Here is a 22,676-nt window from a genome sequence, read left to right as displayed (position 1 = left end):
ATTAAGACTCAAATATGTACCTCACAGAACACTTACAAACATTAAATTAGATATGACTCTAAGGAACCTAATGTGATGTATAAAGCACTGACTATAATTTAAAAAAATGTCCCTTTGGCAGATGTCTTTCTGATGTGTATTGATTCTATACAAAAGAGACAATACCCCTACACCTAAATATAAGTTGGTGATATATCCAAATAATAACTTCATAACATTTTAGTAAAATATCAGTAAGGCTATCATTATTAAGTCATTCATTATACTCTCCAATCCCATGAACCTAAGATTTTGAGTTAATACATATGGACTCACTTAAAGTGCAAAAATTTAGTGATCAAGACGCCTCATTTCTACAATGTCAGGCAATTAGATATTTATTAATCCAATTTTTAGACTACACATTTTTTTCATCTGAATGCTTAGCATCATACAGACACAATTAGAGGAGAATACAGATATTCATAGAGCAATTTAGAGTATAATGTATTTTCATATAAAATAGGTTAAAATGGGATAGTTGCAGGTTGAAAGTGAGAGATTTCATAATGTAGAAGATTGCTTTAGTAGTTAATTTACTTCACATGATAAGGTTGGATGTTAAAAGACAAAATTTCAATAACTTTGAAGATAAAATTCCTAGAGACATGAAATAAGTAATATGAATGGCCTTGATATATGATATATAAAAGTGACTTATAAAAATTGTGATTTATATACATATATCCAAAGTTATTTTATTTAGCCAAACTTAACCTAATAACAAATTATTTCAAGTAATGAAATCCAAGAAGAGTATAGTAAAGACTTGTAATTGAGTTAAAAAACATACAATTCATTATAGTGCAAATGTTTAACTTGTCTAATGGAACTACGATAATTAAATGCTGTTCTTGGTCAGAAACATCTGAAAAAAAATGTGTACATTTTAGAAATGGGTTGGCACATTTCATTAGTTTCTGGCTACATCATTGTAGGTAGTTCTTGACTAATTTTCTTTTTATCACATAATTTTCTTCTTTAATTACCAAGAACCTGCCTAATGTTTTTCCTAATGAAGAGTGTTATTTGGCTCACTTCAGAACTGTGCCACTTCTGAGAAGATTACATTAAACCCAGATAGTGTGAATTTGGAAAGTCATTTTGATTTTAGGAACACCCTATTTAAAGCAACGTTGTCAGTGATGGGGATTAAAGAGTACACTTATTAGGATGAGCACTGACTAACATATGGAATTTTTAAATCACTCTATTGTACACCTGAAACTAAAAAATAGTGTATTACATATATATCAAGGATGTATTTAGGGGAAGCCTTGCCCAATCATAGGCACATGTATGTTCAGCCTTAATAGATATCGTCCAGCAAGTTTCCAGAAGGAAAAAAAAAAGCGGAATTCACTTTGGAAAATTTCCCATTTCTGCTAAAGTTGAACATATTCAATCATTGTGACATCTACACGTAGAAATCTACACGTGGATTCAAATATGCACCAGAAGACAGGCAAAGAGTATTTATGGAAACATTGTCAAAATCAGTTAAAACTATAGAGAATACAAATGTCTTCATCAGAAGGGATAAATACAGTGGGTATATTTATACTGGAATACTATGCAACAATGAAAAAATGCTACACACAAAATCATGAGTGGGTCTCACAGATGCAATGTTAACTGAAAGAAACTGGACACAAGATTAAACACTTTATGGTTCCATTTATAGGATGCTCAAAAGCAGCAAACTAATCTTAGATGATAAAAGGCAGAATAAATAGTGGTTATTTCAAGAGATAGCAGCTAGATTGTAGGTTCTGAATGGTGATTACATTAAGCTGTACATTTAAGAACTGTGTACTTTATGCATGCTATATTTCAGTAAATATGTTTAAAACTAATACGCAGCTGTTGGAAAGAGTTTCCATCTTTGGGGTGAGAAAAATGGATCAGAAAAGAAGAGAGTGTGTGTGTGTGTGGGGGGGGGGGGGTTGCGGAATTCCGTTCATTTATTCCGTCCTTTGTCACTCATTCTCTTTCCTAAATTCAGTGTTACAGTGCCAAGGCCTTGACAGCTCAGCCCCTGAATCCTGAGGATTGCAAATTGGGGCTCCTCCCGCTTGGAGGCGGGTAAGGATGTAACTATGTAGGGGCGCAGAATGAGTGAGAGAGGACTCAGATCCCCTCCAATTCCGCACATTATGGCAGGCATTGCAGAAACAAGAGCAAAACTGTGCAAAGAGCAAAGTGCCTGCCGCCCCCAGGGTTTCACCTGCGGATCGCTGGGCAAGGACAAGGTGACTTCTTCCCCTCCCCGCGAACTGTCCGGCAGGTACTTTTTTTAATTCCGGAGGGAAAAAATCTTTTTTCACAAAAGGACTGGTTCCTCTGTGAAAGGGAACAAACCGTTGAAGACTGGAACGAAGACGCAATTGCTCTGCTTTTTTTTTTTTTTTTCTTTTTTTTTAATTCGGAGCCAGCGGAAGCCATGTGCCCCTTCCAGAAGTGAAGCCCCGAAGCGTGGGCAGACCTCTCCCCAAAGCCCGATCCTCTTCGGGACGCGGCAGCGTGACTCGCTCTCCCCAGACGGTAAACTTGTCCCCGTGAGAGGGAAACTGATTAAGGCCAAGTGGGTGTTGCACTTTTCAGGGCACCTGGGCGCATGAAAACCCAGCGGACTGTCCTGGAAAGAACATGCCCCCCAAGTCTCTCTGCAACCTCTCCCAGACCGCAGGCGCGAATCAGAGCGGCTTCGTTCCCGGGGTGTCCGAGGGGGACTTGCTGGCCGCCGCCGACGGGACGAGCGCCAAGTTCGCGATCCGCTGTGCGATCCCGTCCCTCTACCTGCTCATCATCGCGGTGGGCTTGCTAGGCAACATCATGCTGGTGAAGATCTTCATGAGCACCAGCGCCATGAGGAGCGCCCCCAACATCTTCATCTCTAACCTGGCCGCCGGGGACTTGATGCTGCTGCTCACCTGCGTCCCGGTGGATGCCTCGCGCTACTTCTTTGACGAGTGGATGTTCGGGAAGGTGGGCTGCAAACTGATCCCGGTCATCCAGCTCACCTCGGTGGGGGTTTCCGTGTTCACTCTCACCGCCCTCAGCGCCGACAGGTAAGGGCGCAGGTAGTGGTGGCCTGGAAAAGCGGCGCAGAGGGGCAGGGGTGCCCCTGGTGGGGGGGGGGGGAAGGGAGAAAGGAAAGCCCGCAGGTGGGCAGGGAGAGAGGGAGAGAGAGGGTATCTGGGAACTGGTGTAAAAGGAGTTAAAAACGGACTGAGTTGTGAAGCTTGAAAAAATATATAAGAACAATATTCCTTTAAAAATAATTAACATTGTGTTAGTTTGAAAGTAGTTCTAAAATTGCATAGCCTAGTCTCCTTCCTCCCCTGCACACACTCTGAAAATCTTTACTATTTCATAGAAAAGCTATAGAATAATTGGGCAACAGGGCACCTATCACGTAGGAGCTTTCCGTGTGTGCTAAAATCTTACAAGTGCACTTTCCTTGTTCAGTCAATAGGTAAGAATGTCTAACTTAATATTAGGAAAGTGTTTGATGTTGAGTTTTTTTTTTTTTCAAATATGGGGAAACATCATTTATACTTATTAACCAAATTCTGTTATTTATTCCAAGTCAAACAACTACAATAGTAAATGCTCTTCAGACAGTTGACTACACATTCTTGCTTTAATGCCTCAAGTTAAGTGATCCCCCTCCCCTGCAAACAGGTAGGTACTGAATTTTAGTATCTTAAAATGGTGGTGTAAAAATACAAATTTGATATCAAACCTGCTTTTCACATATTTTAAAGGTGAGACGTGTCTAGTATTTTACCTTGCAGACCAACTAAGTTCAACCATGTCATTTTTAGGTGTTGAGGTAAGATATTGAGGCCCAAGGAAAGAGAATCCCGTTGGCAGGGCAGGCTGGAGAATCCAGGACTGCTGACTGCTGGACCATGCCTCTCCCTCAGTCTCTCTATCATCATGCTTTCCCGCATTTAAGCAGGAGAAATGTCTGCATGGGGGTGCGGACAAAATGTCCTATTAGACAACTGTGCATGGAGCCCTGGTTTAATTCTCTTCGGGATGGGGTGTTGACTTAAGCTATTTAGATAAACAATTGAACTTGGATGATTAAGGTGGTGGATGCACTCCTGTTCTTCAATTTACATGTTATGAGTGGAAAATGACTCCATCTAAGTGTCCCGGTATTTGCATTAATACCCTTCCATCACTCTGACATTGAAGAGTTAATCTTTGTTGAAGGAAAGATAACAATCACTGGCGAGTTGAGAGCTTCTGTCTTTTTAAACCAAATATTATTGACTTTTTAGTTTGTGTCATATTCTTTCTAAAACCACATTCCTATAAAAATGGGTGCCTTTGGGTAAATTATATGTACCTCATTTTGCTAAGACGACACTATTTCTGTTACCTTTTATACAGTTTTTTGAACCCTGTAATTAAAATATGACTTTTTAGTTTAGCTGCCCCTCTTTATAGGACCCATTTTAATTAGAAAGTTAAAAGAATACTACTTAATAATTAGAATAAAACATATTGAATAGCTATGAATACAATAGTTAAAGTTACTATCACTGTGCTTTGATTTCTGCTAGCAGCAAGATCCAGGGCTAGAGTTTTTTTTATGCCATTTTTCTCAATCTATTGTCATGGAGACCCACAGGTAAATTGGCTGGCTCTGACCAAGGTCTGAGAACATGCAATTACTCATGTATTTACTGACCTTTTTGCTTTGTTATATATATCATGTACTTTGTAAATGCAGCGTGGATACTTTAATAATAAGGATAAAGAAAGGTGGGTCGCCTCTTCTGCTTCGTCCACATTCTACGTTGTGTGTTTTGGAAATATAAATTAAGGAACTGGAATCACTGGTGATGAAATTACCCAATACATTCCAATAGTCAATTAAAGTGGTTTGGAAACGTTCTGCTATATATTGTCTACATTTCTATTTTTCTCCCAGAACATAGTGACCAAATGTTGATAAGTATTTAATCTCCTCCCATTTTATCTCACCAAATGTTTGGATTTCCTGTGAATTTGGAAACAAGTAGAGGACTAATTGTACTTAGCACTGTGCTTTTCTGTGTGTGAGTTTATTACCCTCGCAATACTATGAAGCAGGCATTATTATTATTACTATTTTAAAGTGAAGAAATCTAAGCCTTGAAATTAAGCAACATTTTCACGATCTCACAGTGATGGAGCCAACATTTGAGCTCAATTCAAAGTCCATACTCTTTATCATTAAGCCACAGTATTACTTTTCTGAGCCTAAGAAATTATTAATGATTTTTCCTATTTAATGGTAAATAGACTGAAAAATTCAATCTAAAGCAAAGCACCCAAGAGTACAAAAGGAACAATGATTTTGAAAGCTGATACATTAGATTCAACAAAAGGAAATAATATCATAAAAATTCAAAATTAAGCAGTGGTAGTGGCAATAGGAAAACTTTTTAAGCAACAAATTCAATTGTTCATTAAACCAAATATCCTATCTTCACTAGATGGCTTCAATGTCTTTCCTTAAGAAAATAGAGTATAGAAGTAGAAATCACTGTAATGTAGAAAAAGAAACAGGAAGATCATTCTATTTCAGAAAGCACATCCCAATGTGAAGCGGACTTCAGTGTTATAGAGCATCAATGACAGCATCACTGGAGAGCAGAGACTGAAATAAGAAATATAATATTTATGAATCAACCTTGGGGCTTAAATCACCTTGTTCGATATGACCAAAGTGTTGGGCGGGTGACACTTTTGGTTCTTGAGATTATTATTCCTTGAATTGCCAAGCTTTTTTGAGAAGTTTCAACGGGTACATCCGTAGGAAAGATCTTTTATGTCCACTGTAGATGTGCCTCAGGGGCATTTCATAACCCCAGTGGAGGAGGAGAGACAGGGCCCGATCCGAGTTGGTGAGTCTGGTGATTTTAGTTTATTTTCTACTTTTATCTTGATGATTTTTTTTATATTTTGAAAATGTACTTGTTTGCTTGCTCACATGAAATAGCTGATTAAAGGCATGTGCATATTCTCTGTGGTATTATGTTTTTAACAGTTTTTCATACACACACACACACACACACACACACACACGCTGGGATATTGAGCAGGTGGGATCCCATAAACATACTTTGTTTGTGGTTGGCTTACAGGTATCTCCTTCACTATCTATTACAGTGGCTTCATTTCCAAACTTAGGATAATTTCTTTGATTCCTGAAGACCATTTGGCTTCTAAAAACCCCTAATTAAAATGCAAATAACTTTTGAGAATGAGTTCTCCTCTTTCCTTTAGAGGAAAAATTTCCCAGATTCCTAGGGCTGAACTATAAACTTAATAATTTTATGTATTTACCAATGTAAAACTAGGCATCAATTCTTCTTATTTTTTAAATACAACTGTTAATTAAAATGCATTTTTATTTTTTATTTAAAAAAATTTTTTAATGTTTATTTTTGAGACAGAGAGAGACAGAGAGAGACAGAGCATGAACGGGGGAGGGTCAGAGAGAGGGAGACACAGAATCTGAAACAGGCTCCAGGCTCTGAGCTGTCAGCACAGAGCCCGATGTGGGTCTCGAACTCATGGACCACGAAATCATGACCTGAGCCGAAGTCGGCCGCCCAACCGACTGAGCCACCCAGGCGCCCCTAAAATGCATTTTTAAATTAAATATTAAAAACCTATAAAATAATAAAAATGCAATTAATATTAATTTAATATATCAGACTATGCTGTTTTTCTGGTATTGAATAGCCAATGTTGGATTGAATGCAAACATAATTTTTTGCCAAATCTAACTAAAGTGTTAACATATTAATGATTTCAAGCTTTTAGTTGCAAGTTAGGATACTCAGATTTAATTCCATAACTAAGCTAGTTCTGTTAGGTATGATGAACCTGAATCATTAACATTATTTGGGTATTACACCAATGCAAACAGATATTCTCTTCGGTATAATTATTTGTTAAAATATTGAAACAGATCAAATGTACACCGTGGATCTAACAGTCCCAAGGCCTTCAGAAGCATTTTTATGAGACTTAGTCCAGTGATGGGAGGGAATGCCATAATCTGTTTTCTGGGTTTTCACCAAAACTCCTGAGTGAAGCTCAGGTACTGATTAACCAGCTGGCCCCAGTGGGGATGTTTTCTTCTTTGGTCTGGAGCCCTGGATAGTATGCTGAGAAGCCCTTACTTCTCGGTGCTGAGATTAGCACTTAGAGTGTGTTTCTAAACTCTTCTGGGGAGTTCAGATTGGCCGTACCTACCTAAGAGAATACTCCACACTCACCCTACAGATAACCCATTTTACCAGAGCAAGGACTTTTTTTATTTTCAACTTGTTCCAAAAAGAATTTAAGAGAGCTTAAAAACAAAGATACAAACAACACACAACAGATATAAAAAAGGGAGGAAATCCAGGGAGAGGTAAAATAAAAGTTGAAGATTATAAGGTGACCTATACCATCACAAATGTGAGTCACGTGTTTGTGAACTTTCTAGCTGCCAATGCAAAAAGGATACTTTTTCATAAGAAGTGCTCAGCTGTTATTTTTATGTAGTCATAAAACAGGATAAATTGAAATCTGCACTTAATTTATCAGTTTTTAATCTGAATTTATATGGTTTTTTTTGTTAAATAAAAGTTGCTATCTTTGACTCCAATAACTCAGATATCTTTTATTCATTAGTCTCAAATGCTTCTAGCTTATGTCCTTTCTCTTTCTCTTTAGAAGGAATCTGAGACATTGGAGAGGCTGTGTAATTCTCACAATATTCATACTATTGCCATAACTTGTGTACTACTTTATAGTTTTTGAAGGTTATTCATGCACCTTGGTCTGAAACTTTTGGGACACACTATAACTAAGGAGGGATGCCCCGGACGTGTGGGTGCTAATCCTGTGTCTGTTAGGTTCCACTGTTCTAGTTGGAGACGATAAAATAGTGCAAGACACATGCTCATAAGGCAGTATTTTCCTCATTTGCAAAATAAGAATAATGTCTTCAACTGTAGAGCCAAGGGACTGTAGATAGGATCCTATTATTTCCCTCCCTGAGTATTGAGTGGAGAAAGGCCCAAAGAGGAGAAGAGACACTATATTGGTGAGGCAGCTGAACGGTGAGTTCTGTCTCTGGGGCTCTATCACTGTCCTCCACGTTGCAACAAGTCTTTCAGTCACTTACGCTGATTCTATTTGGTCCACTTCTCAGTGGAAACACTCTCTACGGTGTACCTTGTCAGTCTTTTGCCTGCGGTGGTGCATTTAAATAGGGGGCCATCCGCTCCAGTGGAGCCAGGAAGTCAGTGAAGTTCAACACTTTCCCTATTGTTAGCTGTCCCACCAGTACACTTCCTGTTTGTGTGTTTAAAGAACAAACATAAGGATTTACATTGGTCCTTTGGTTGCTGATTCCTCAGGAGGACTGACCGATCTCCAAGGTCTTTAATAGTTTTAATTGCATTTTTATTTTTTCATTCTCAACAAGCTCTTTTTTTAAAAAAACAAAATTAAAATTTGAGTATAGTTGGCAAACAATGTTATATTAGTTTCAGGTGTAGCACATAGTGAGTCAGCTTCTCTATACGTTATGTTATCCTTACCACGAGTGTAGCTATCATCTGTCACTGTGCAATGCTATTACAATACCGTTGACTATATTCCCTATGCTGTTCTTTTTATTCCCGTGACATTCATTGCATAACTGGAAGCCTCTATCTCCCACTCTCCTTATCCATTTTGCTCATCTCCCACCCCTCTTCCCTCTGGCACCCATCAGCTCATTCTTTGTATTTGTAGATCTGATTCTGTTTTTTTTTTTTTATTCATTTGTTTTGTTTTTTAGAATCCACACATGCATGAAATCATATGGTATTTATTTGTCTTTCTCATATGTCTTATTTCATTTAGTATAATACCTTCTATGTCCATCCATGTTGTCACAAATAGCATGATCTCATTCTTTATGGCTGTGTAATATTCCATTCAATAAGTTCTTACTTAAAGTTTTTTAGTTAGTCCTTACTTTTACTTAGTGCATTTCTAGAAAAGTTGATGCTGATATGGGTTGTAGATGATTCTCTTTTAGAAGGTGTTGATCAAATATTCAGTACGAGATAGTTATATGCTATATTTGTGTATTTACTTTCCATTATTACTTTTACTTGTGAAATAGTATGTAGGTTTTAGATAATATTTATGTAACCAGTAGATTATTGTAAGCTCTATGGAGAACCCACCCACATACCAAATATACTGACAACTTTGGTATTTGGAAAGTTTATTTGTTTATTTTTCTATACAAAAAGATACACGTCTTCATTACATTTCCCTTTTTAATTGTTTGTTGTTTTTATGCCTGTATTCTTATTAGTTTCTGTATGACCAAAGTTATTTTCAGTTTCAGTCCAAGCTCCAAAGTGATGACTGAGCTTAATATTGCTAGGTTCAAGCTTAATGAACTGTCTTTTAGTTATTGTTTTAATTATTGATACAAAATATTCAATGCTATTAGGCTCATAACCCATCTTTGTGAAAGCCACTGATTTATTGATGTGCCGGGCAGTATTTTCTATTTCCAGTTATTCATGGATCTTCAAGGGGAACAAGAATAAACATTAAACATTTATTTATCCCAAGTCCTTATCTTCATTAATATATGTGCAATTAAGTTTTGATTTTTTTCTTCTGCAGACTTTCATTAAGAATATTTTTTTCAAGGGATTCCTGGGTGGCTCAGTCGGTTGAGCGTCCCACTCTTGATTTTGGCTCAGGTCATCTCACAGTCATGAGATGGAGCCCCACATCTCCATCAGATGGACCTGAGCTTAAGATTCTCTCTTCCCTTTCTGCTCCTCTCCCTGCCCCTCCAACTTACTTGAGTGTGTGAATGTGCTTGCTCACTCTTTTTCTCTCTAAAATAAACAAACAAGAATATTTTTTCAACTTTCAATGTAGAGCTTCTTTACTTTTATCATTTGTGGAAATTTGAGAAGAATATTTTGAAAATGAAATTTTAATAATTGTGATTTAATTTAAGTTAATTTTTGGAAAAGAATCACATTTTAAGAGAAAATGGGTAGAAGAGGTAAAGAATTTAGTTCTTCAGTTGCATTCTCTGTGATGTGCCATAGCTGAAAAAATATAGAATCTGAAGTCACAAGATAGTCTTGTGTGAATTCTAAGTCATCTGCCTACTGGCTCTGTGGTTATTTCAACATCACTTAATCCCATAGTCTCAATGAGCTTTTCTGTAAAATGGGTACACCAATCAATTTTACTACACAGGATTATTTTATCAAATTACATAATTAACATGAACATAATTAATATAACTAACATAAACAGTAGGTTGCTGTGTAACTACTTCTGCTATGTCATCTATGTGTCAGGATGACAAGTGACCCATTAATTCAAAACAATATTTATTCACATATGCAGTTAATTATTAGATAATAGGCAGTAAAGTGGGGTGAAAAATGAGTCTATTGTAAAATTAATGAAGGTGATCTCTCTACCTTCTATAGCCCTTCCCCAATTCCTTTAATCATAGACTGGCTAGTTCCAACCTATTGCCTTCATCAACATGACTTGTCATTGTCATTCCCCTTCTCATGAGACTTTCATGTGTCATTTAAGTCACACACTTTAGTGGGTTAAGAACAAAGTGATTTGGCCAGAGGGTAGATCCATTTGTGTCAAATGGAATTACTGAGCCCTCTGTAATTGAATCCAGTATTTTTTCATTTTTTCCAAGGTGACATCCCACTTACTACATTATTTTTAAAAGATTATCATTTTAGACATTCTGTTCTATGATCATGAATAGATATTTTAAATAATAAATTTAGTAATTTTATTCAGAATAAATTTTACTGCTGTGAGCTATAAATACTTTTTAAAACATGATGTGACGTATCATAAAGGGCAGGCATCTAGTTCTTAACGCTGAACTTTTGCTGGATTCCGGAAACTCTACTGCTGAACATATGTCCTTTGCACCAGACAAGCTCACAGGGGTCTTGCATAAAGATGCTTACTGCCACAGTCAATCTCCTTGAAAAGTGGTTTCTGAACCTGGTTTATATTCAGAACCATTTGAAAATCTTAGTAAAATGTAGAGCCTCACATTCTATATCTTAGAGAATGTATAAGTCTGGAGAGAAACCTAAGACTCTATCTTTCTTCAGCTCTCTAGGTGGTTCTGAATATTGATCCAGCTTGGGCATCACTAGACTTTGTCTCCATCCCTGACATCATTTTCATCTCAACCTAATACCCAATGACCATCCCACTCTACCAAAACTGTCTTAATAAGCAATCTCCTTGCTGCTCGGACCACATTTCCCTATTAGTTCAACATTTACTGAGAAATGACTATGGGTCAGACATTGTTATGCACTTTAGATACAACAATGAGTAAGACATAGGCTCCAGTTTCAAAGGAGGTTTTTGTTTTTTTTTTATTTTTAAGGAGCATTTGACACAGAGGTCTACACTTCTTTTTGAAATTTCCTCTTTCTCTTGCTTCTGTGATGTCTTTCTCTCCTTGGTCAGAATGTTCACATTTAAACTCTTTGTTGGCCTCTTATAAATGAAGGAATGACAAGCAAAAAAAAAAAAAAAAAAAAAGATTATGGATAATCTAACTAGTATGTGTGCAGAAATGTGTAGAAGGGGATTTTGAGAAATTGAGATGACTTTATATGAGCTAAAATTGATCTAATTTTCATTTTATGTATTTTAATACAATGACATTTCATTATCCCTTACATTAAATTTAGACTATATACAGATATGGTAAGTGCAAGATTCAAAACAGAAATTAATGAAGAAGCATACGTATTTATTGATATTTAATACATGAATGGTGATTATGTTTTCTTTAATCCCTTTTGATTCATTATTTTTTAAGTTTTCAATTAGGGATACCTTTCTAAGACTATCTAAAAGAAAACAAACATAACTTTTCACACATATGTATTATGCTACTAAATTTAATGAGATAGTTTTCGTACTGACGGACTGTTTCATTCCTATATTTTTTAAATGTTTATTTATTTATTTTGAGGGGGGGAGGGGCAGAGAGAGAGAAAGAGAGAATCCCAAGCAGGCTCCGCACTGTCAGTGCAGAATCCAATGTGGGATTCAGATCCACAAAATGTGAGACCATGACCTGAGCCAAAACCAAGAGTCAGACGCTTAACTGACTGAGCCACCCAGACACCCCTCATTCCTATATTTTCATAAATTTTTAAATAAAGGATGATCAAACATGTCCATATTTGCTCTGTATTGTTTTACCTTTTATCCTTTCAAAGATGCACATGAAACACTGGTGTAAACCTTCTTCTCTGACAGTTATAAACCATGGTTAAGGACTAATATTGATGCTTCACTAATCTGTTGCTTTAAACTATAATTTCCAGCTTTATAGAATTGTCAGTACTCCCCTTTCTAGCAAATGTATATCATTTAGAAGAAGATCCAAAGTTTATTTCCCTTTCCTGCAGGACATGGCTAAGAACTGTACCTGTCGAAAAGGCCTTCTCTATCCCTTCCTTACACTCCCACTAGGTTTCTTACTTCCCCTAAACCAAGAATCCAAGAGCTGTTGCTACAGCTCTGTTATTACAATGTTAGCGGCATGTTATTGGCAATGTTATTACAATGAAGGAGGTATAACTTCCATTCCTCTTTGCAGTTTCCCCAACATGCTTTCTGTTTATGTGCTTAGAGATAAGGTGGGAATGGGAATAGGGGAGTGATGTTTTCCTCCTTTTTAGTCCACAAAGGAAAGTTCAGAATATTCTTTGAGTTTTCTGACAACATAACAAGGAAGGCTAGTTAATTGATTAATTTTTGGTAACCATCATCCCCCAAAACTTCCCTGCTCTTTCTCCATCTCCTCTACGTACAAAAGAATTTGCGATCGGCTTTTTGGCACTTTGATCTTAAATAGGAATTGGGAGGTAGTAGATACCTAACTTTTGAGGAGAAATTCCAGCATAAAGAAGCTAAGCAAACACACCACCAAATAAATATCTTTAAGTGTATTGGTTCATTTTTGGTTTTAAAACATGATGTGACGTATTATAGTCATCATCTGACTCTTAGTTTCAGCTCAGGTCATGATCCAGGGTTGTTGAGCCCACCATTGGACTCCACACTAAATGTGGAGCCTGCTTGGGATATTCTGTCTCTCAAAATAAAACTGAAAAACACATTTAAAAATCTAATGGTGGAAATAAAAAAAAAAAATTATAAGAAAGAATGGACGCTAAGGCTAATAAAGCATCTTAGAAAGTAAAACCAATAAGAAGGTGGAGATGAGCTTGATAAAGTGAAGGAGGAATTAGATTCAAGTACTGAGACTCCAATTATAAAGCAAGGTGGTAAAAAAACAGAAAGAAGTAAATTCAGGTACAGGGAAAATTATGCAAAAAAAAGATCAAGTAGCAACTGTAGGTAAATCGAAGACATGTTTAGGAAAGAAAACAATATATTACTTAATTCTACAGGAAGAGATATTTGGTTGGTCATAATAGCAATCTAGTGACTATTTTATAAACATTTAATATAATTTACTGAATTAGGAAGTTGGTAATGGGAGAGATAGAAGTATATAAGAGAGAAAATCTTCAACTTCCATAATAGGATGTCAAGAGCAAATGTCTACAATATTTAATTCAGGAGATAGTGGCAGAAGGACATTTCTTAGACATATGGAGGTAATGATATGAAATTTGGTTCACCTCAGGAGCAGGACCTGAAATGAAATCAGATCCTGCTTTTCTTATTCTTTACAGGCTCTTAGTGTTCTCTGATTAAAAACAAAACAAAACAAACAAAAAACCCCACCTCTTTGAATGTATTAAGCTAATAAACATTAAAAAGAAACAGAAAAAAACAGCTAATTCTAGTTACCGATTGTAATTCGACTTTTACTTTCTTCTGAACATGTAATTAAGCAGAAGTGGGGGGGGGTGGGAAACACATGCCTACTTTCTTCTGTCACGTGCAAAGTCTAGGTGAAACAAATGCAGTATGTTCGCTACTTTATTTAATTTGGGGTTGAGGCCCTTTGCTGTTGCTCTACTTTAAGTTTTATATGTGTCCTGGTATACAGGGGTAGACTCTCTAGATCAAAATGCAAACTGTCTTTCTCTGATTGAGGGTCTGGGAATGATGCTTGATGCAAATCAGGAAGAAGAAGGAGAGGCTCCCCTCAGAGAGGTATTGAGGCCAGGAGCTGTTTCTCTCTTCCTGGCAATGGGAAACATCTTTACAGAACCTCAGACCTTATCTGCTTGTTCTGTTGCTTGAAGTATTCTGAATTTTTAGAACAGCATTCTAAATCAACTGTAAATAAGGAGAAGGTATAGAGTCATGGCATGGTTAGTATCTGCTAATTGGCAGGCACAGTAATAGGTAGTCTCTCCATTTTTTTTTTTTTATCACAAAACTTTGAGAAAAATGTTTTTATCCCCACCTTACAGATGAAGAAAAAGACCTTAAGTGATTTTTCCAAAGGATATTAGAGTTAAGAAAATGGCTCAGGTTTGTTTGACTAAAATAATTTTTTACTGTGTCAGGTTAACCTCCTAGGTGTCCTATAAGCTGAAATACTTTCAGAAAAATATAAATAACTTGATGTTCACATATAATTTTGGTTTGTTTGCATTATGATTACCCTAAAGTGTGTGATTGAGTTAGCTGTTTATATTCTTTAAGCCCTTGTGTCCTGGAGTGTGGTTCCTTTACCATTATGATGGTGTTATATAGGAAGAGAGAGGCTTTCATGAGGTGTCAACAGGAAATAAATTTCAGCTACAAAGACAGGATGTTATTTCATCTTCAGTTCTTTCAGTTCTTATGATTGAATTATGGAGAAAATCCCAGTCTTTAAGGTTTACTAATGCCCTTAGGGAAAAAAAGTGGGAGACTAAGTCACAGAAGGTGAAGAGCAGCAAAATAGAAGTTGGTAACATTATTTTGTAGACATTTTATATTTTAGGGTTTCTGTCTATTATTGCAATTATAGCAGTGATAGTTTTTTGAAAATGCAGTGATTTAAATGAAAATATTCAATAACTGATGATACTTGTACTATGTGTGATTTAGAAAAATACTTGCAAAAGAGGTAAGCAAATTAATGGAATTTGGGGAATGACAATTTAAAATCTTTTCCTTTCTCCGTCTTCTGTGCTAATAAGCTATGGAATGTCTTGTAGACAGACATCAGAGATTTTAAGTATTCCATATACTGCAAAACAGCTAGGGAATAACAGAGTTTTAGCACCTCTCTCTCAGCCAGTAGGATCTCTCCTTCCTTCCTTCCTTCCTTCCTTCCTTCCTTCCTTCCTTCCCTTCCTTCCTCTTTCTCCTTTACATTTTTCTCTCTAAGAGAGTAATATGAGTCATGTTGTCTTCCCAGGTACAGAGCCATCGTCAACCCCATGGACATCCAGACATCCCGGGCGTTGCTGTGGACCTGCGTCAAGGTGGTGGGGATCTGGGTGGTCTCCGTGCTGCTGGCGCTTCCGGAAGCCGTGTTTTCGGAAGTGACGCGAATTGAGGGCGTTGAAAATGGCAGCTTCACGGCGTGTGTACCCTACCCTCAGACGGATGAATTACACCCAAAGATTCATTCAGTGCTCATCTTCTTGGTCTATTTCCTCATACCACTTGCTATTATTAGCGTTTATTATTATCATATTGCAAAGACCTTAATTAAAAGTGCACATAATCTTCCTGGAGAATACAATGAACATACCAAAAAACAAGTAAGCTTGTTAGGTGTGTGGGTGGGGGTGTGTGGGTCAGATGCAATAACTGCTGTCTGCTGTTCTATGGCATGGGTTCTCAATACCATGAATGGTTAGAACAGAATCCCAGGGCACTGGCACAAGCATTAGCCTGAACTAGAAGAGATGTTGGGGTGGGAGGAGGAGGGGAGGGCATCTCCAGTATGTGGCCATGTCAGAGCTTTGTAAAAGCCCACTGAGGTCCAGCGTATCTGCCATCTGGGCCTACAGCTATTAAAATTTAATGTCTTTGAAGGCTTTTCCTTACCGGCAAATGTCCATGCAAAAAACAACATAATAAACCAGAAAATTAACTATAAATTTATTTAATTATTGTCTATTCTCCCATTAGCCCATTAAGGATGACAGAAAGTCTGGGACAAGGATTCATCAGGAAAGGACCTAGGATCTGGGGATGAGGTTTGGTAGGATGCCAGAATGGGGCTCTGGGAACAGAAAGTAGAGAACAAAGGTGAGGAACAGCAGGTAGAGAACAAAGGTGAGGGTGATCAAGAGGTGGTTGATGCTGAAGTTGTACTTTCTCTAACTCAACATTATAGCTTTTCCTATAAAAATTATATATTAATTTAAAAATTACAGTATGCACCTTATGTAGTCTTTCTTCCTTAGAAAATACTCAGAGATACTAACTTAAGGTAAAACCAGTTGTGTTAATCCACAAAGAGATGGAAATATTGTTCTAGTGGGACAGTTTCAAGTTGTGCATTTGTGTACACAATTTTTAGCGAAGAACCTCTTCCAAAAGGCTCTGTAGGTACAGGGATATGATGGGTGTCCTTCACCAAGTTAAAGGCAAGTTGAATGGCGGATCATTAAAATTTGCTGGGCTGTAGTTGGAGGCACAGTCTGGGGCTTTGCACACTTCAGCAACAGCAGATTCTGGAAGGGTTTCTTGCATGGAAGGTAACCTCTATTTATTGATGACCATCAGAATCAGAGATCCACATCTTTTTTGAAAGCTAAAAAATCAATCAATCATTAAAATAGTTGTTAGATAAATTAATACATTCATTATCTAAATACCTAGCATCTTGGGGCGCCTGGGAGGTTCAGTCACTTAAGTGTCCGAATTCAGCTCAGGTCCTGATCTCACAGTTTGTGAGTGTGAGCCCTGCATAGGGCTCCCTGCAGTCAAGGCAGAGCCTACTTTCGATCCTCTCTCCCCCTCTCTCTCTCTGCCCCTGCCCCGCTGGTTCTCTCTCTCTCAAAATAAATAGACTTTAAAATAAATAAATAAATAAATAGATACATAGATAGGTAAGTAAAAATAAATATCTAGCCTCATGGTAGCCAAAAAATCCAGTTCATAGACTCACTGCGCTTTTTCCTTTGCCCTGTGATCCAAATTGTATCTCAATTTGGGTATATGAGTTTTTGCTTTGTTTTCTAAAATTGAGTTCCTCCCACCCTCCAACCTCCACTTTTATTTTATTCTTTTAAATGGCCTTAGTTCTGCCTTGTGTTTTGTGAGTTTTCTATTGGGACTTATAAACCCTGGCTGGGTAACGGGGCTTGATATCTGCTGAGAAGTAATCTCAGTGCTGACGGCCTGCCTGTGTGTCTCCAGACACAGACTGGCATGAAATTCTTCCACCCATACTCCACCTGTTAGTGTGGACACTGCTTTGTAATATAAATTTCACATTTATCTTACAGTCAAGTTGCTTAACTCATGCCGCTGGGATACATCTGGACCACAGCATTTGTCGTTCCTCCTCTTTACTGCACCTTTCTTTGTTGCCCCCGTCACCACTCACTACTACCCCCCAATACCAGTTATGTTTGGATTGTAAACCTTTCCAGTTTTGGTATGTTCTAGTTGACTACCAGTAGTTTTAGCCCAGAATATATCATTTTGCCTCCTATCAATATCTTTTGATAAACTAAGTTTTCATACTCATGTTGCCGTATTTAAATATTTAAACAAGTAAGACAAATACGAGCTAAACCTTGAACTCTACATATTGGAAAATAATTTTTGAATTAGAAGAGATATATGTCCAATATTTGAATTTTGTCTCTTTATCACATTCCTGAAGAGTTTCCTATAAAACAGTGAACACAGTATGTAAAGTTTATGAAAAGAAAGAAAATGTACTTTTATTTTTAAAGGTAATCTAACATAGTTAATACTTATAGGATTGACAGTTATGTCAGATGGTTTTGATTTATGTGAGTCAGAAGTTGAAATCTCAAGTTTTGTTTGTGTGTCTGTGTGGGTGTTTGTGTGTGTGTTTAATAAGGATTTAAAAAGTCATGCTTTATTTCAATTACCCTGATTTAAACAAAATCTAATACCGAATATATTTTGTGGTTCATTAATTCAGTGGATTTAATACAAACAGAAATGATTAATGTTTAAAGTGAGCACAATAAGACTTTAGCAACAGGAAAGTAGTTAAAAAAAAGAGAGAGTTTTTATAGGTCACAGTTTAGCTTGAAGACATAGCCATTTATTAGTAATTTATCATCTGGTCTCACATAAGCTGTCAAATAATTTTATTTTATTTACTTATTTATTTAGTTTCAAGTTTTTATTTAAATTCCAGTCAGCATATAGTATAGTATTGGTTTCAGGAGTAGAAGTTAGTGATCCGTCACTTACATATGACACCCAGTGCTCATCACAAGTGCCCTCCTTAATACCCATCACTCATTTAGCCCATCCCTTGCCCACCTCCCTCCATTAACCCTCAGTTTATTTTCTGTCATCAAGAGTCTCTTATGGTTTGCCTCCTTCTTTTTCCCTTTCCTGTATGTTCATCTGTTTTGTTTATTAAATTCCATATATGCTTAAAATCATATTGCTAAATATATTTAATGAAAGAGCATAGTGACCAAAACAAGCTTTGTCAAACTGTTAAAATCATCACTTTGTTGAGGAAAATAGTTTTTGTATTTTGGGATGCATTTGCATGCTATGGCAAGTTTCACTTCTTTTGCACAATGTTTCTCATGTCGATGGTTCCATTTTCATTTTAACCAAAGGGACTGTTTGCTTGTATTTGCAGATGGAAACACGGAAACGCCTGGCTAAAATTGTGCTGGTCTTTGTGGGTTGCTTTGTCTTCTGCTGGTTTCCAAATCACATTCTCTACATGTATAGGTCTTTCAACTATAATGAGATTGACTCATCTCTAGGCCACATGATTGTCACCTTAGTTGCCCGAGTTCTGAGCTTTTGCAATTCTTGTGTCAATCCATTTGCTCTCTATCTACTCAGTGAAAGCTTCAGGAGGCATTTCAATAGCCAGCTGTGTTGTGGGAGGAAGTCCTATCAAGAGAGATCAACGAGCTACCTTCTCAGCTCTTCTGCAGTGCGTATGACATCTCTGAAAAGCAATGCTAAGAACATGGTGACCAATTCTATTTTACTAAATGGGAACAGCATGAAGCAGGAAATGACACTGTGATTTCAGCCATTCAACTCACTACCTGGAAAGAACTTACCTTGCTATCTCTATGGAGCAGAGCAGAAAGAAACAATTTTCTCATTCTTACTATTGCTCAGCTGGTTCATCAGGCGATTTCATGATTGACTCAGAAAAGGCAAGACAAACACAGCTAGCATTCTTCTCTGAACAGGATTTTGCCTTGAAAAATATATATCTCACACTAAAAGTCAGTCAAATGAAGCTCTATTTGTGTATAAATCAATATTGCTTCAGGATTTAAGCTGTTGTTAGAGCCAACTCTACTGTATTTATCTTAAGTTTGTTTTATCTTGAAATGTATTCCTATATTGACTTGATTCAGTGATGGTAATATTCAAATTCCTATTATTTGAAAAAGGAATCATATTTCCCTGGTGAATTTTATTCATAACCACTGCATGTATATATCTCCTTTATTTAAATAAAATAGAAAATTCAAAAGGTAGAGCTTAATTACAAGTCAATAACATTTATTGTGATTCTTTGTGTGATTAATCATAATTTATAGAGATAGCTTATGTCTGTAACTTTTAGGTATGTGATTAAAAGGTATGATGCCATTTGATTATGAATAGTAAAATAGATATCATATGAATATGATTTTACATTATGGATGTAAAACGGGTATCATATGTCCCAAAATGATGATTCAGAAAATTGCATGGCCATTTGTGTATACATTTCTAAGTCCTTTAACATTTCGATGTTTCTGTATAGATATGAGAAGATTAGTGTAATTCTGGTGAGGTCAGTCACTTACTTGTCTTCTCTTACAATAGCCACCTAACAAGTGTGTGAAATCTCATTTAAGCAAGTTTATTTGGCGTAGTACCACAGTTTCCTCTGACTTACCATCTTAAAGTTTTCTCTAAAATGCAAGCATGGTCTTGATTAAATTCTAAAAGCTACCCTTTCTCAGATTTGTATCAGTAAATCTAACATCTGAATTAATATATATACTTTATAATTATTAGTTATTATAAAGTATATTAATAGTATATATACTAATATAAATTATTAATATACTCTTTCTCTTTACAAATTAGCTGAGCCCTTTCTTTCTTTTTTTTTTCCAAAGGCACTTACAGATTTATTTTTTAATATTTTGTGTTTTCTTATTATATTACATAGCTGAGCTCTTTCTTAAACACCCTTAAGCTGTACTATTTAGGATGTGAAATAATTGTATGCAGTAATGGGAAAAATAAACACAAGCAAATTACCTATGATAATAATAATAATGATAATGAACATGAGTCAAGTGTTTTCCTTATTCTAGGCATAATCCTAAAGCTTTACCTATTTTATATATCTAATTTAGTACTCAGTATAAACCCTGAGAAATATCAAATTTGGTAGGGTATGAAAAGTTACACAATTTGAGGAATATGTCTATTAAAGAAATACACTAGTAAATTTTATAAATTTTACCCGATCACATAAACACATTGCCAGAGCTCCGATCTTAGGCTTTCTTCACTTCATGGAATTATCCCTGAAATATGTGCTGTCATTATCTTTATTTTATAGATTAGAAAATTGAGGCTCAGGAATATTAAGAAAGTTAAACAGGAGTTACACAGCCTTGTGGGGAAGGTGATATCTGAAGCCAGATGCCTTACCATGGTGCGTGCACCACTATTCCTTTACGACTCAGTTGTAACTCTCTTCTATCTCGATTGTTCTTAACCTTGGCAAAGGTGGTCAATCCACTCATCAGAAAGTTGCAAAATATTACACACCAATTTTACATGAATTCTGAGTATCTTTGAGTCTTTCAAGCCTCATCCATTAAAATCTAAAGAACCAAGGGTAATCCTTGGTCCATGCAGAATCTTTCTCCTTGCTAGTATTAAGATGAGAGTAGAAGTATATATAGGAAAGACTGCAAGGTATATGCAAATATATCTTGCAAGATTCTTTTAGTTTCTGATATATACATATACATTACAAGATACATATGCTATATATATATGTATGAAACTAAATATATATATATGTATGTATATATAAAGCTAAAGGGATATCTATACATCTTAATTATAAAGTCCTAAGATTTAAAGTTTAAGTGAATAATGTTTTTATATAATCTGTTATCTGATTTGTTTTTTAGGAATTAAAAACATTTTTCATGAGATATTTTAGAACTTTTTTTTATTTATACATATTTTGTTAAAAATGTTATGTAATGACACTAATGGAGTAATAATAGTATCAAATTTCAGTTTTTCCTCTTTTAAAGAATTTTAAAAATAGCTATATGCCTGATTATATAATATTATCAATATTATCAAACTCTTAGGTGCATTTTATTTTATTTTACTTTATTTTATTTATTTTTTATTTTATTGGCTGCATTTAAAATTTTTCTTTCTGGTTACTATTATTACTGAAAATCAAACTTTCTCTTAAAGTTGTTGAGCCCTGAAGTTTAGAGAATCTGTCAAAACTCAGAACTCTGTTCATACATTAAACAGGTTGAGGAGGGGCGCCTGGGTGGCTCAGTCGGTTACGCGTCCGACTTCGGCTCAGGTCACCATCTCGCCGTCCGTGAGTTCGAGCCCCGCGTCGGGCTCTGGGTTGATGGCTCAGAGCCTGGAGCCTGCTTCTGATTCTGTGTCTCCCTCTCTCTCTGCCCCTCCCCCATTCATGCTCTGTCTCTCTCGGTCTCAAAAATAAACGTTAAAAAAAAATTAAAAAAAGCAAAACAAAACAAAAACAGGCTGAGGATTATCTATGCAAACTTTTTTAATGTTTATTTATTTTTTGAGAAACAGAGCTAGTGCAAGAGCAGGGGAGGGGCAGAGAGAGAGGGGGACACAGAATTTGAAGCAGGCTCCAGGCTCTGAGCTGTCAGCACAGAGCCAGACTCAGGGCCCAAACTCGTGAACCGCGAGAACCGTGAGCCGAAGTCAGACACTTAACCAACTGAGCCACCCAGGCGCCCCTATGCAAACTTTGTTTTGAGTCTGGCTGTTGCACTCTACCGCTGGGTTATAATCCTAATTCACTCACTAACTGTAATGATTTCTCATTTTCAAGAAGTCCTGTGAATTGTACCATTTTCTCAAATACTTCTTTTCTTGGGAATAGATGCCTGAGAATTAAGATATTAGTATATATTCTATATACAGCACGATGAAGGCAAGTATTTAACATTTACTTTTATCATATACTTCTCAAGTCAAACAAAACTTCATGCCTTATACACACATACATACACTCACATGAATATGAGATTGAGTTCATTTTAAAAAAGAACTCAACTTTGGCATTGGTTGGGTTTTATATGTTTAGTTTTTTTTTATACGTGCTTCACATATTTATTTTTAAGCTATTTAAATTTATTTCTGGGCATTTGAAAACTGTTTTA

General features: G+C 36.4%; 1 protein-coding gene across 1 annotated transcript; it reads left to right on the top strand.

The window, feature by feature from the left end:
- The first annotated feature begins 2,688 nt into the window (after positions 1–2,688).
- NMBR (neuromedin B receptor) lies at positions 2,689–19,706 on the top strand. The gene is made up of 3 exons (XM_007096374.3): positions 2,689–3,110; positions 15,479–15,827; positions 18,881–19,706. Exons 1-3 carry the CDS (start codon positions 2,689–2,691, stop codon positions 19,280–19,282), a joined length of 1,173 nt encoding a protein of 390 aa, XP_007096436.1. The 3' UTR covers positions 19,283–19,706.
- The last annotated feature ends 2,970 nt before the right edge of the window (positions 19,707–22,676 follow it).

Source organism: Panthera tigris, chromosome B2 (genome assembly GCF_018350195.1).
Source record: "Panthera tigris isolate Pti1 chromosome B2, P.tigris_Pti1_mat1.1, whole genome shotgun sequence".
Taxonomy (NCBI): domain Eukaryota; kingdom Metazoa; phylum Chordata; class Mammalia; order Carnivora; family Felidae; genus Panthera; species Panthera tigris.
Note: the sequence above shows the minus strand (reverse complement) of the source record. Positions and strands in the feature narration are given on the sequence as shown.